General features: G+C 47.8%; 1 protein-coding gene across 1 annotated transcript in view; it reads right to left on the bottom strand.

The window, feature by feature from the left end:
* Window positions 1-14,401, bottom strand: part of ACADSB (acyl-CoA dehydrogenase short/branched chain) — a 55,543-nt gene that overhangs the window by 17,307 nt on the left and 23,835 nt on the right. The window contains exons 5-7 of the mRNA XM_029080514.2: window positions 9,750-9,920; window positions 2,704-2,829; window positions 1,439-1,531 (exon numbers count right to left, since the gene is read on the bottom strand). Coding sequence (XP_028936347.1) covers window positions 1,439-1,531; window positions 2,704-2,829; window positions 9,750-9,920 — 390 coding nt within the window. The remainder of the gene's footprint in view (window positions 1-1,438; window positions 1,532-2,703; window positions 2,830-9,749; window positions 9,921-14,401) is intronic.

Here is a 14,401-nt window from a genome sequence, read left to right as displayed (position 1 = left end):
TGCCCGAACTTCTATATTATTTATATCGTTGGGAACAATGAGATCCAGGGCTACAGTTTTTAATGCCACATCTGACAAGTTTAATCACAGAAATGTAAGAAGGGATGGGGAGGCCAATGTCATGTTGTGCACCGGTATTCAGGCAGCTTTATGGGTAGGTTGGATTTAATGCTCGATCTAAAACCACCTAGCAAATCAGGGCGATTAGAGCTGAAGGAGAGAAAAAGAGGCTGAGCCCAGAGGCAGCATGGCTCAGTGGACAGAGCACGGGCCTGGGAGTCAGAAGGACCCGGGTTCTAATCCCGGCTCCACCACTTGTCTGCTGTCGCTTCACTTCTCCGGGCCTGTTACCTCGTCTGGAAAATGGGAATTAAGACCATGAGCGCCTGTGTGGGACAGGGACTGTGTCCGACCCAATGTTCTTGGATCCGCCCCAGCGCTTAGTACAGTGCCGGGCACATAGTAAGCGCTTAACAATACCACAGTTATTAGCAAAGCCTGAGACAACCAATACTGTCACTTCCCAAAATCAACACAGAGCACTGGGATTTGTGTCCTTTGGAAGAAACTAGCATGATGACCTCTTCTTGATTGGACTGGAAAAGTTAACAGTGAATTAAAAAGAGAAAAAAGTCATTTTTTTCTGCACACCCATAGATATAGCCACGGTCTACTATATGCAGTGGTGTGTACGCACACACACACACACACACAAACACACACTACCCAGAGGTAAGCAGAAATGACGCACGCAAGCACTCCCGAAGCCCAAAATATAACCGGCATTTAAGCGGTGATGATTTTTCAGAATAACGATCTCAGACGGACAGATCATAATTACGGGATCTGAGTCAAACCCTGCCCCGAGCGCTGGGGCGCGTCCCCGTTCCACGTGGCAAGCAACGGACGGTACCGCTTTCATCCGGTCGCTTCGTGCTGGGGCTTGAGCCCGGGCTCCGAAAGCCCCCCCCCGGAGGAGCTTTCCTTCGTGAACGGCGACCGGCGCATCGAACGTAAAGACCTAACGTCGCTTCAAACCTTCCTCGTCTTCCCGCGCGTAACCCCCGAGCTTTATGCCTTTGGAGTGCCCCGGGTCTTTCGAGAGGGGGGTTTATTTTTGAGAGACCTGTAGAAGTTAGCCATCTAGGCAGCAAGCGGGTGCGATCGCTTTGAGTTCGAGGTGGAAAAATCCACGGCGGAGCCATGATTTTGCTGATCTGCCCAACGAGGATTGAAGAACGACGGGTCACCCTAGGGCAAGGGCGACACCTAGTGGGGTTAGCGCTCTTCAACCAGGCGGCGTTTCCTAAACCTACGGACCGGCCAGCGCGTCGCCCGCCCGCACGCCCGCCCCCACGCCCGCCCCCTCCGCCCGCCCCGACACAACTCATTCGGCCCCAGCTGGTTCAGTCTGCACGGTACCATCCGAGCTACTCACCTGGGCGGCGATTCCTATCCTGCCTTCGTTCAGCATGCCGATGGCGTACTTGTAACCCTCTCCGAGCCGTCCCAGGATATTGGCTTCCGGCACCTGAAGGATCGAGAAGTCCCCCGTTCGGTACCCCGGCGCCCCGACGGACCTCCGAGGCTCGCCTGATGACACCCCACCGGGGCCGGGGCCGGAGGCGACGACGGAGAGGACGCCGGCCTCTCAACAGTTGACGCATCCCCTCGGCCGTAAACGCGCCGGATCTCCGGCCTCCCAAATCTTCTCCGTACGCTGACGGGCGGCGGAGCGGGGACGGGCCAACCGTCGCTCGTGAGCGATATTCGAAGCCCTTTTAAAGTGAGTATGGCTTGTAGGAAATACACAGATCGCTCGCCTGAGCTGAGCCCAACTGAACGGGTACCCACCTCCACCGCCCGCCCCCACCCTCCTATGAGGCGTCTCTCCACGGATACAATCTGGAAGTCCCCAGTTCCGACGAGCTCCTGAGCCACTGCATTCAGTCGGTGCTCGATAAATGCTTCCTATCGGTATCATAGAACAAATGCGCAGTTAAAGTCTTTGGGCCCGCGACTGGCGTGGTGACCACGCGTGCCGAGGAGGGTACGGATAGTAGTGGTATTCATTAAGTGTGCTTACTTTGCAGAGCACTGTACTGAGCGGCGGGAAAGGGTCCCCGGGTCGGGATGGGACGCGGATCCTGTCCCTCGAGGGAGAACCTAGGGAAGAAGTCCTCCATATCCTGGGGAGAGGCTCAAAAGGCGGGAGGAGGCTAATAGTGTAGGCTCCCGTTTGCCACACCATTCATTCCTTCAATCATATTTATTGAGCGCTTCCAGCGTGCAGAGCACCGTACTCCGTGCTTGGAATATATAATTCGGCAACAGGAAGAGGCTAGAGGCTGTTGCTCCAGGGATTAATCCTCAGCTTTTCTGCATTTGGCTCTCAGATATCTGAAAGTGAACGTACGTGCCTTTCCGGGGCAGGCCACCCTTGCCTGATCGGTGATGGGTGGTGAACAGAGTGGGCAAGAGATACAATTCCGGGGTTTCAGTGGACTTGGACTGAACACCAGAATGAGCTACAACAAACGCTCAGAAGCGTTACCGTCGTGCCACCTGATATGTGGGATAATTTGGGGGTAAAGTGGGAAACATTTGACAATATATTTGTCTTCTGTCTTTTATCTTGCACTGACGCATGCATACTAAATATATTTTCGCATCATATACTTGTTGAAATTCCAACACACCTACCTTTACATTCTCAAACGTCAAAGGACACGTCGAAGAGGCTCTGATTCCCATTTTGTTCTCCTTCTTTCCAATCTGAAGACCCTCGGTGTCCCGATCTATTATGAAACAAGTTATTCCTTTGTATCCCTGTAAAGTAGATAAAATAATACTCTACTGCTTACTGCAGCGTTTCACCAAAGACGACTGGGGAAAAGACAAAGCTTTTTACCATCGTTCTGATTAATACGTATTTTCCAAAAGGAAAGAAGAGAGATTAGTAATGAATGGGTCAGAAGCTTCAAATTCTAGATTGTCACCAAAAATGAATATCCTGGAAATCTTTAAAAAGAAAATATTTCAGATTTATGTGACTGAAGTCTACATACTAAAGTCCTAAAGTGTAGGATGCGATCAACTGAAACTAGGATCCATGAGATTATGCTATTTTAGACATCTTTCAAAATGGATGAGCATTTTGGGGGGCATTTTTAGAAGTATTTCCTTCTAGAGACCAATAGTCTTACTATGAGGTACAGGGATGAAGTGAATACTACCTGTTGTTGAATGTTGTGCTTATCTACAATCCAAATTGCCTCTTTTGGGATCAAACCCAAATCTAATCCTTGCTTATGGAGAAAGGGGCCAATAATTTGCCCACCAGGTACGGGGCTGAAACTCATAAAAATAAATAAAAATAAATTGTGGTATTTGTTAAGTGCTTACTATGTGCAGAGCACTGTTCTAAGCGCTGGGGGATACAAGGTGATCAGTTTGTCCCACGTGGCTCACAGTTTTAATCCCCATTTGACAGATGAGGTAACTGAGGCCCAGGGAAGTTAAGTGACTTGCCCAAGGTCACACAGCTGACTAGCGGCGGAGCTGGGATTAGAACCCGTGATCTCTGAGACCCAAGCCCGCGCTCTTTCCACCGAGCCACGCTGCTGCTCATGCCAGTTGATGCAGACATCATAAACTATTCGATCACTCACTCAGTGGTATTTATTGAGTGCTTACCGTGGGCGGAACACTGTACTGAAATGCTTGGGAGAGTACAACACGAAAGAGTTGGTGAACAATGAAATCTGTTACACAACTTACAGCCATTACCATTGACTGTCCCGATGTTAAGCAAGTAACAGATCCTGAGAAATTCTGTTGGATATATGCATAGAGTCCCTATTTTGAAGTTACTTGTAACGCCAGCATTTCATTTAGTCGCCGGTCAAGCTTTCTAACCGAAGATGACCGACTGAAAACAAAGAACAAGCAGGAAATCTGACCAAAGCAATGTATTATTAGCAAGGAATTGCTGGGCACAGATTGTGAGGCAATTTGTGAATCATGTCCGAATTTGATACAGGCAAATTAACAGGCCGGATGAAGTCCACATGAGATGTAGATGGGGAAATCCATGGGCACACCCCGTCACTTTTTTGGGGAGGACCGGCTCCACTCGACGACAGTGGAGGGGTGGGATAAAGGGGAGGTCAGAAGAGAGTGTTAAATCAGCAGACCCACGGACCCGACTTCCTCTTCCTTGCCTGCTCCAACCTGGAGACTAGTCCTGGGTCTTTGGAGGAGGGAGAGGAGTGGAGGGAGAGAAGACACCATCATCATAATAGTAACATCTATTTATATGTAGAGAGATACTCTAAATAAGTATAATCTAAATGTGACATCTCTTCGCTAGAAAGAGAATTGTTTGGGATGGCTTGTTTGTGTGCGGACTCACGAACCTATAGAAGACCTCACTAAGAGAGAGAGAGCTTTACCCTTCCTTCTGCCCTCTGGGTGCTTGGCTCACTCTGCATACCGCTGTTTAACAAGACTCACGCTTCCCACGTACAAAATATTGGCAAGTAGCTGCATAACAGAGGTGCCAGCAGAGTGGGAAAAGGCCTCCTCCAAGAGGCCTTCCCTAAGCCCTCCTTTCCTCTTCTCACATTCCCTCCTGCACTGCCTTGATTTGTTTCCTTTATTCATTCCCCCTCCCAGTCTCACATCCCTTATCTGTATATCTATATGTTTATTTATTTATATTAATGTCTGTCTCCCTCTCTGTACTCTAAGCTCATCGTGGGCAGGGGATGTCTGTTATACTCAGATGGTACTCTCCCAAGCGCTCAGTACAGTCCTATGTGCACAGTAAGTGCTCCGTAAACTGACTGAATGAAAAGCAAAATGTGAATTTAAGATGAGAAGACACTTCACATCATGCCCACGACTGGGTAATCCAGGTAACACAAAGGGCAGGAGTGAGGGGTCTCTCCACCACGTCTCTCCACTCCTCAAGTGGTTACCCATCTACCGCCGCGCCTTGGAGAACCTCCTTCCACTAGCTTTAAAAAGACTCGGCTCCCCCCCGACCCTTCCTTATCTTGCTGATTTTCTAGCATCAATCTACCCTACCTAAATGTCATCTGTCTAGAAGCAGCGTGGCTTAGCGCAGAGAGGCCGGGCTTGGGAGTCAAAGGTCGTGGCTTCTAATCCCGGCTCCGCCACTTGTCAGCTGGGTGAGTTTGGGCAAGTCACCTAACTGCTCTGTGCCTCAGTTCCCTCATCTGTAAAACGGGGACTGAGATGGTGAGCCCCACCTGGGACAACCTGATAACCTTGTATCTACCCCAGAGATTAGAACAGTGCTTGGCACACAGAAAGAAACTGTCAACCCCCTTAGTAATATCCTCCCTCTGGCCTGGAACTCCCTCCCCCTTCATATATAACAAACCACCACTTCCCCCACCTTCAAAAAACTTATGAAAATCATATCTCCTCTTAGAGGTCTTCCCTGACTAAATCTTCCTTTCCCCTACTCTCTCTCCCTTCTGTGTCATCTATATGTTTGGATTTGGATATTTACCCTATTTATTTTGTTAATGAGGTGTGCATCCCCTTGATTCTATTTATCCTGATATCTCGTTTTTGTCGGTCTGTCTCCCCCGTTTAGACTGTGAGCCCGTCAATGGGCAAGAACTGTCTCTAACTGTTGCCGAATTGTCCATTCCAAGTGCTTAGTACAGTGCTCTGCACATAGTAAGTGCTCAATAAATACTATTGAATGAATAGATGAGTTTGTGTCTTCTCAAAACTTGTTATTCACCCCACCCTCAGTCCCACAACACTTTTATACACATCCATAATACGTTTATAATTTAATGTCTGCCTCCTCTTCTAAACTGCAAGCTCCCTGCGGGCAGGGAACAAGTCTATCAGCTCGGTTGTATTATTCTCTCCCAAGTGATTACTTCAGTGATCTATACACAGAAAGTGCTCAAAAAATATCGAGGATTGCCTGAATAGGGGAAGTGAAGTAATAGGGAAGACCTCTAAGAGGAGATATGAATTTAATACGTCTTTGACGATTGGGATAATTTGGTGCTCTGTAGGACACGAAGGGGAAGGGAATTCCAGAGTGGAGGGAGGACGTGGGCAAGGGGATGGCAGAGAGAAAGATTAGACTGAGATATAGAGAATAGTTTGATGTTACAGGAGCAAAGTATGTGATTGGGCTGTAGAAGGAGATCACCAAAATAAGGTAGGAGGGGGAGAGCTGACTGAATACCTTAATGCTAGTCAGCATTAAGGTACTGCTGCAGAGAAGCAGCGTGGCTCAGGGGAAAGAGACCGGGCTTGGGAATCAGAGGTCATGGGTTCGAATCCAGGCTCTGCCACTTGTCAGCTGTGTGACTGTGGGCAAGACACTTAACTTCTCTGTGTCTCAGTTACCTCAACTGTAAAATGGGGAGTAAGACTGTGAGCCTCACGTGGGACAACCTGATTACCCTGTATCTACCCCAGCGCTTAGAACAGTGCTCTGCACATAGTAAGCACTAAACAAATACCAATATTATTATTAATGTCAATCTCAAGGCATTACCATTCATCTCCATTTTTATTCCAATACAACAAAGACTCCTTAGTACCAGCTTCAAGATTCTCTACAAATGATTTCCCTCTTCTCCTGATATACCCAGCTGACATTTTTCATTCCTCCCAATTTTTCCTTGCTCATGTCTTTTTCTGCTGATTTTGGTCTCCCCTTGCATGCAAATCCTTCCTCCATTTTTTTTAATGTCATTTGTTAAGCACCTTCTACGTGCCACGCACCGGTCTAACCGCTGGAATAAATACAAGGTAATCAAGGTGGACATGGCCCATGTCCCACATAGTCCCTGTCCATTTTACAGATGAGGTAACTGAGGTTCAGAGAAGTGAAGTGACTCGCCTAAGGTCACACAGCAGACAAGAGGCAGAGCTGGGATGAGGACCCAGGTCCTTCCGACTCTAACACTATTCACTAGATCCTGCTGCTTCTCATGTATTTTGCCAATCTGCATCCTGCCCCATCTTCAAATCCCTCCCAAAACAGCCACCTCCTCCAAGAAGCAGTCGTTGATTAATCATCCCCCTTCCTGATCACGGTACCCCATAACCTTAGACTTCTGTGCACACCTGTTTTTTTAAAATTCTTTTAACTCCTTACTGTCAATTAATCAAAGGTATTTACTAAACGCTAACTGTGTCCAGAGCACTGTACTAAACTCTTGAAAAAGTAGGAGTCAGAAGGTCATGGGTACTAATCCCAGCTCGGCCACCTGTCTGCTGTGTGGGCAAGTCACATCACTTCTCGGGGCCTCAGTAATCTCATCTGGAAAATGGGGATTGAGACTGGGAGCCCCACGTGGGACAGGGACTTTGTCCAACCCGATTTGCTTCTATCCACCCTGGATGCCTGGCATACAGTAAGTGCTTAACAAATACCATAATTATTATTATTATCATTAATGCAGCAGATAGACATGAGCTCCACTCAATCAACTGCATTTACTGAATGCTTACTATGTGTAGAACACCTTACTAAGGGCTTGGGAGAGTACAATACCACAAAATTAGCAGATACGTTCCCTGCCCATAAGGAGTTTACAGTCTGGGGAGGGGCAGAGACATTAATATGAGTAATTTATAATTCATAATTTAAAGATATATATAAAAGCTGTGCAGTTGGGGATGGGGTGAATATCAAACATCTGAATGTCCCCACCCACGAGGACCTTAAAGTCTACAAGGGGCGAGAGGTATTAAAATAGAATAGGAATCGGGAAAAGAGCAGGATATAAGAATATTTACATAAGTGCTGCGGGGTCGGGTATCAGAGCACTTAAGGGACTCACAGCCAAGTTCACAGCTGACGCAGACGGAGGTTCTCAGCACCCGTATCGATCCTCTTACTATTTTACATGGGGCAGTTCACGTCTGCCTCCCTCTTCGAGGGATGAAATTCTATTTTTATCTTACCAAGCGTCTATTCTGGTCCTCTGCGCACCCCGCTCAACAACAGCGCTCGAGAGCAAAGAATGAGCGGGGCTTTGCCACTGTGGGAAGCGGATGGCAGCGAGCAGGCTCTGGAAGTTGCAACGGAAAGCGTTAGCTGGCCTCTATTCAAATAATCAGACTGGGTATTTTATGACACGGAAATGGGCTCTCCATCATCCGCCGTCAGGTTCAACCAGGTATCAGTCGGGGTAATTACCGTTCACCGTGACCCATTTATAAGGGTTAGATTGAGGCTTACCCTCAGTGGAACTAGGCAGTTTGGAATGACGAACGGAGGGTAATGACAAACACTGCCCATTTCCTTCCTACACCTAAAGATATCATTACTGGACCCCCGTTCCTAAAATGACTCGTAAGAGGGACAGTTTAGCTGGAAACGCCTCAACTTCTGCAGGACGTCTAAACGGACAAACCTCGGGGACCTTCCGGTTCAACGAGCTCATCGGGGCCTAATGTAGTGACACGCTTACTTCCCAAAGGGCTTATTTTCAATATCCAAATGCAATTAAATACTACTAAACGAAAAACGTTTGAATGAGCCATATAACTGCTTTGAGTTTTATAAGAACGCATAGGATTAATGCTGGGGAAGGGCTTGGAAAGAGTTATTAATAATAATAACAATAATAATGTTGGTATTTGTTAAGCGCTTACTATGTGCAGAGCACTGTTGTAAGTGCTGGGGTAGATACAGGGTAATCAGGTTGTCCCATGTGAGGCTCACAGTCTTAATCCCCATTTTACAGATGAGGTAACTGAGGCCCAGAGAAGTGAAGTGACTTGCCCTCAGTCACACAGCTGACGAGTGGCAGAGCCAGGATTCGAACCCATGACCTCTGACTCCCAAGCCCAGGCTCCTTCCACTGAGCCACGTTGCTTCTTGGACGAAGCTCAAAGGAGCGTGAATACAGAACACGCTAGTGAGGCTGACGACTGAAAAGAGATCCTACACAGTTTCAATTTAGAGAGGGTGTGAAATGCATATTGGAATACAAAATCATTTCCCTTTGCCAGTCGAAACAAAACTGCCTATTGTGAGATCGGATTGAGGAACTTGATAATAATAAAAGTAATGATAACGACAACAGTGTTGATAACAATAGTAACACTTGCGGTTTTTCTTTAGTGCTTACTATGTGCCAGGCAGTGATCTATGTGAAGCAGTAGCGTGTAGTGGATAGAGTACAGGCCTGGGAGTCAGAAGACCCGTGTTCAAATCCCTGCTCCACCACCTGTCATCGGTGTGAACTTGGGCAAGGCACTGGACTTCACGGTGCCTCAGTTACCGCATTTATAAAATGGGGATTGAACCTGGGAGCCCCAGGTGGACAGGGACTGTATCCACCCCGGGGTTTAGAACAGTGCCTGGCACATAGTAAGTACTTCACAAATACCAAAATTATTATCACTGTTATTATTACTAAGCGCTAGGGTAGAAACAAGATCATCAGATCCCACATGGGACTCACAGTCTAAGTAGGAGGGAGAACGGGTTGGAATCCCCACTTTACAGATGAGGGAACTGAAGCACAAAGAAGTGAAGGGACTTGGCCAAGGTCAAGCATCGGGATTAGAACCCAGGTCCCCTGACTCCCAGGCCTGTGCTCTTTCACCTAAATTGGGCTGCTTCTCAAGAAATTCTTAATATTTAGGAATAAGGAGTACCAACCAATGTCAGGGTTCTGCAATTGTGCTAAGAAAAAGTATACACACAAAATCAGTCATTAACTTACAATACTAGGATTAGCGTTCGCCATCACTAGAAAAATTCCAGCATACTCGGCGTTGCTAATCCACATCTTCGAGCCATTGATGATATAATAGTCTCCCTTCTTCTCAGCACGAGTCTTCAAAGCAAATGCATCACTGCCAGCTTCAGATTCGGAGAGACAGAAACTGCCTACCTGTATATTTGAGGGGAAAAAAAATTTCAGGTTTTTGACTATTATTTTTACAACTTACATAAATACCGCTTTATAATAAAACAGAGGTTTGATAGGAAAATCTTGTATTTATTTATTTTAAAACCCCGGAAATAAATAGCAAGATCGTTTATCTCTTTTAATAGCATTTCCCCCCCTACCCAAACTTACCATCCTTTGTAAAAGAGACTAAGCAAAGATAATCAACGCAAAGATAGTCCTTTGTACTTAAAGATGAAATTACGGCAGAGAGATTCACCTATGGGCACTTGTTTGTCCCATAGCTAATGCATTCACCAAGACTGTGCTTTGTTGTTTTCATTCATTTATGGTATGTGAATCCCGGCACTGTTTTTACTTTAACTTTTGGTTTCACAATCCTCTTAAACCTTCAGTTCAAGGAGACTCTCTTTCCTAGTTTGCAGGATGCCATGCAAATTTTATGCCTTAATTATCTACCAGAGTGGGGGGGAAATGGAGATTGTCAGAGGTTGCATCTGAAAAATATTTTCTCTGTCTTTCGGTTGCCTGATTTCATTTCACCTGCAAACCAACTAGTCACCCACCTAATTTTTTTGATGGCATCTGTTCAGGGCCTACTATGTTCTGGGCTCTGTACTAAGCACTGCCGTAGATAGAAGCTAGTCAGGTTGGACACAGTCCCTGTCCCACATGGGGCTCCCGGTCTTAATCCCCATTTTACAGAGGAGGTACCTGAGGCACAGAGAAGTGAAGTGACTTGCTCATGGTCACGCGGAGCCCGAGCGAGTGGTGGAGCCGGGATTACAAACCCGGTCCTTCTGACTCCCGGGGCTGTGCTCTATCCGCTTGACAGCGCTGCTTCTAGGTAGCAGGCACCTCCTTCTGTCAGCTCCATCGTATGAACAGCAGGTGGGTGAAAAACCGTCGCCACCAGACCGGGGAAAAGGCCGTCAAAAGGGGTGACATTTGGGCTCGGTTTCCGACTCTGCGGTGGGGTCCTGTGACCCAACGTTTCTGATTTTTCACGGGAAAAGTTTCTACCCCATCACGTATCGAAACCATGGGACTACTGTAATTTTAGTATCGGGAAGCGGCGTAGCCTAGTGGAAAGAGCCCGAGCCTGGGAGGCAGAGGACTTAGGTTCTAATCGCGGCTTCGCCACGCGTCGGGTCTGGGACCTTGGGTTAGGCACTTAACTGCTCGGTGCCTCAGTTTCCCCACCGTTAGAACGGAAATGCACAGTATCTAGTTCTCCCTCCTCCTCGGACCATGCCCCATGGGGGACTGGGGCTGTGTCTGACCTGATGATCTTGATTCTACCCCAGATCTTAGTACAGCGCCTGGCTCAGAGTAAGCTCTTAACAAACACGACATTTGCTATTCTTGTCTGTGACCCTAGGTGCTATGCAAAAAATAAACTGAAAGAACACATTCCTTTCAAGGACTTTTCACCCAAAGGGTACAAGGACATATTAGCACATAGGGTCCATTTGCTTGGGCCAAGTGTGTTTTCTGAAGATAAACTGCCAGACGATAATTCTGGCTTGGGTTCACACTGGCAGGAGCCAAAAGCAGACCGAACAGTAGCGGGGATCGGCACACAGTGACCAATTCCCCCACCTTCCTCGGAGCCCATGCCGGGAATACTGAGGTCAATGTGCCGCCCCGGCGGATCGTACTTCGTGTTCTAGCATCACAGCGTAAGTCTTGTTTCTTAACTCTGCAGCCACCTCCCTGGGTGGCTTCACGCACGGTAACGGCACGATGCGAGAAGAGTGCACGGGGGAGGGTGGCCCGGCATTCCTGGACGGGATCTGTCAGCTGGGAAGCCTTTTGGATCAATCAGGCGGCAACTAATCAATCAATCCTATTTACTGAGTGCTTACAGAGTGCAGAGCCTGGGAGAGTTAGCGGCCATGATCCCTGCCTTCAAGAAGCTTCCAGGCTAGTGCAGGAGTCAGACATTACAATGGATTACAGCTAGGGAAAGTGGCAGAGTCTATGGATATGTCCCTAAACGGTGGGCCTGGGGTGGGGGGGGTATCAAAGTGCTTTCCTTTCCCTTTGCCGATTTCTTACCCCTAACCCACAACCATGGATCGCCTCCACAGTCCGCTTTCTTCACTCTTATGCACGAGCTGCAGAACACTGATGGTGGAAATTCCCCTCCTGCCAACCGGAACAGAAATGGACCCGTCCACTTCAAGTTCATCCTCGGTCGCTTTAACTCTACTCTCTCCTCTGCCCAGCAAAATTATTTCTCCATCCTTACTGACTCCCCCGCCCACTGACCTTGCCGGTTGTTTCAGATGCTTTACTCCCTCCTCAAACTCCCATCCCTCTGCTTCCCCCATCCCTTGCCCCTAATGACCTGGCAACCTACTTCATTGAGAAAATTGAAACCGTCGGGCATGAACTTCCTAAAATCTCCCCTGCTCCTCTCTAGTCCCTCCCTCTTCCTGCCCCCTCTTCAACTCTCCCATCTTTCCCAGCTGTACCTCAAGAGAAGATCTCCTGCCTTCTCTCAAAATCCAGACCCTCCACCTGAGCATCCAACCCCAGTGTTTCTCTCCTTAACACTTGCCCCTACCTTCTTCCCTTCCTAACTGCCATCTTCAACTGTTCACTCTCCAATGATTTCTTCCCCACTGCTTTCAAATGCCCAAGTCTCCCCCATCTTTAAAAAAAAAACAAAGCCTCCCTAGACCCCATGGCTCTCTCCAGTTACCACCCCATCTCCCTCCTAAAATTCCTCTCTAAACTCCTTGAGCAAGTTGCCTACACCCGCTCTCTGATTCCTTTCGTCCAGTTCTCTTCTCGACCCCCTCCAATCTGGCTTCCATCCCCTTCACTCCAGAGAACTGCCCTCTCAAAGGTTACAAAGAATCTCCTTCTTGGCAAATCCAACAGCTTGTACTCTATCTTAATCCTCCTCCCCCTCTCAGCTGCCTTCGACACTGTCGCCGACCCTCTTCTCCTGGAAACATTATCAAACCTCAGCTTCACTGACACTGTCCTCTCCTGGTTCTCATCCTCTCTGGCCGCTCATTCTCAGTTTTTTGCGAACTCCTCCTCTGCCTCCCACCCCCTTAGCTATGAGCATTCCTCAAGTTCAGTTCTGGGTCCCCTTCTATTCTCCATCTACACCCACTCCCTTGAAGAACTCATTCACCCCCATGTCTTCAACTTCCACTTCTATGCAGCTGATTCACAAATCTACCTCTCCAGTCCGGCTCTCGCTTCCTCTGCAGTCCCTGTTCTTCCTACTTTCATCACATCTCTATTTGGATGTCCTGCCATCTCCTCAAACTTAACAAGTCCAGCCAAACCCTGTCTTCCCTCTGACTTTCCCATCACTGTAGACAGCATCACCACCCTTCCTGTCTTGCTAGCCCATAATCTTGGCATTATCCTTGACTCATCTCATTCAACCCATATATTCAATCTATTACTAAAATCTGCCCTTTCCTCTCCTTACAAATGGCCATGACTTATCCTGTCCCACCCTGATTACTACATCAGCCTCCTTGCTGACCTCTCTGCCTGCTGTCTCTCCCCACTCCAGTCCACACTTCACTCCGATGCCCGGATCATTTCTCTATGGACACGTTTGGGCCACGTTTCTCCACACCTCAAGAACCTCCAGTGGTTGCCCATCCACTTCTGCATTAAATAGAAACTCCTCACCATTGGCTTTAAAGCACTCCATCACCTTGCCGCCTTCTAAATCACCTTGCTATTCTCCTATTAAAACCCAGTCCGTACACTTCAATCTTCTAACGCTAACCTTCTCACTGTACCTCAATCTCGTCTATTTCGCCACCGACCTCTTGCCCATGACCTGGAACGCCCTCATCTGACAGACAGTTACGCTCCCCAGCTTCAAAGCATTATTGAAATCTCCTCCAAGACGCCTTCCTTGACTAAGTCCTCATTTCCTCTTCTCCAGTCCCTTCGGTGTTGACCTGATTTGCTCCCTTTATTCACCAACCACCCCCTTCAACCCCCAAATACTCGTGTACATATCTGCAATTTATATTAATGTCTATCTCCCCCTGTACCCTGTAAGCTCACTGTGGGCAGGGAATGAGTGTGTTATATTGTTCTGCTGTACTCTCCCAAGCGCTTAGTACAGTGCTCTGCACATAGCAAGAGCTCAAGAAATCCAACTGATTGAGTGATTAAGGGGTACTGACAAAATTGCATTGGCAATGCAGAAGGGAGGGTGAAAAGGGCAGGGAAATAAGGATTTTGGCACATGAGAGGAAACCAAGAAGGTACAACTTCACACCAAACCCTCCCTTTCTGCCCAAGCTCAATCTACTCTCTGCCATCCCTGCCGTGGTGAACTCCCACAAGACACAGGTAGGGCTCTGCTAGGATACAGGCTGAGGGATCTAATTAGAGAAACAATATATGCAAGCCTGCCGTATGTGGGATTCTTCTCCCAGCTCCCCTCACAAAGGAGTAAGGAGAAAATT

This window comes from Ornithorhynchus anatinus, chromosome 16 (assembly GCF_004115215.2).
Source record: "Ornithorhynchus anatinus isolate Pmale09 chromosome 16, mOrnAna1.pri.v4, whole genome shotgun sequence".
Lineage (NCBI taxonomy): Eukaryota > Metazoa > Chordata > Mammalia > Monotremata > Ornithorhynchidae > Ornithorhynchus > Ornithorhynchus anatinus.
The sequence above is the reverse complement of the archived record's forward strand: the minus strand, read 5'-3'. Positions and strand labels throughout refer to the sequence as shown.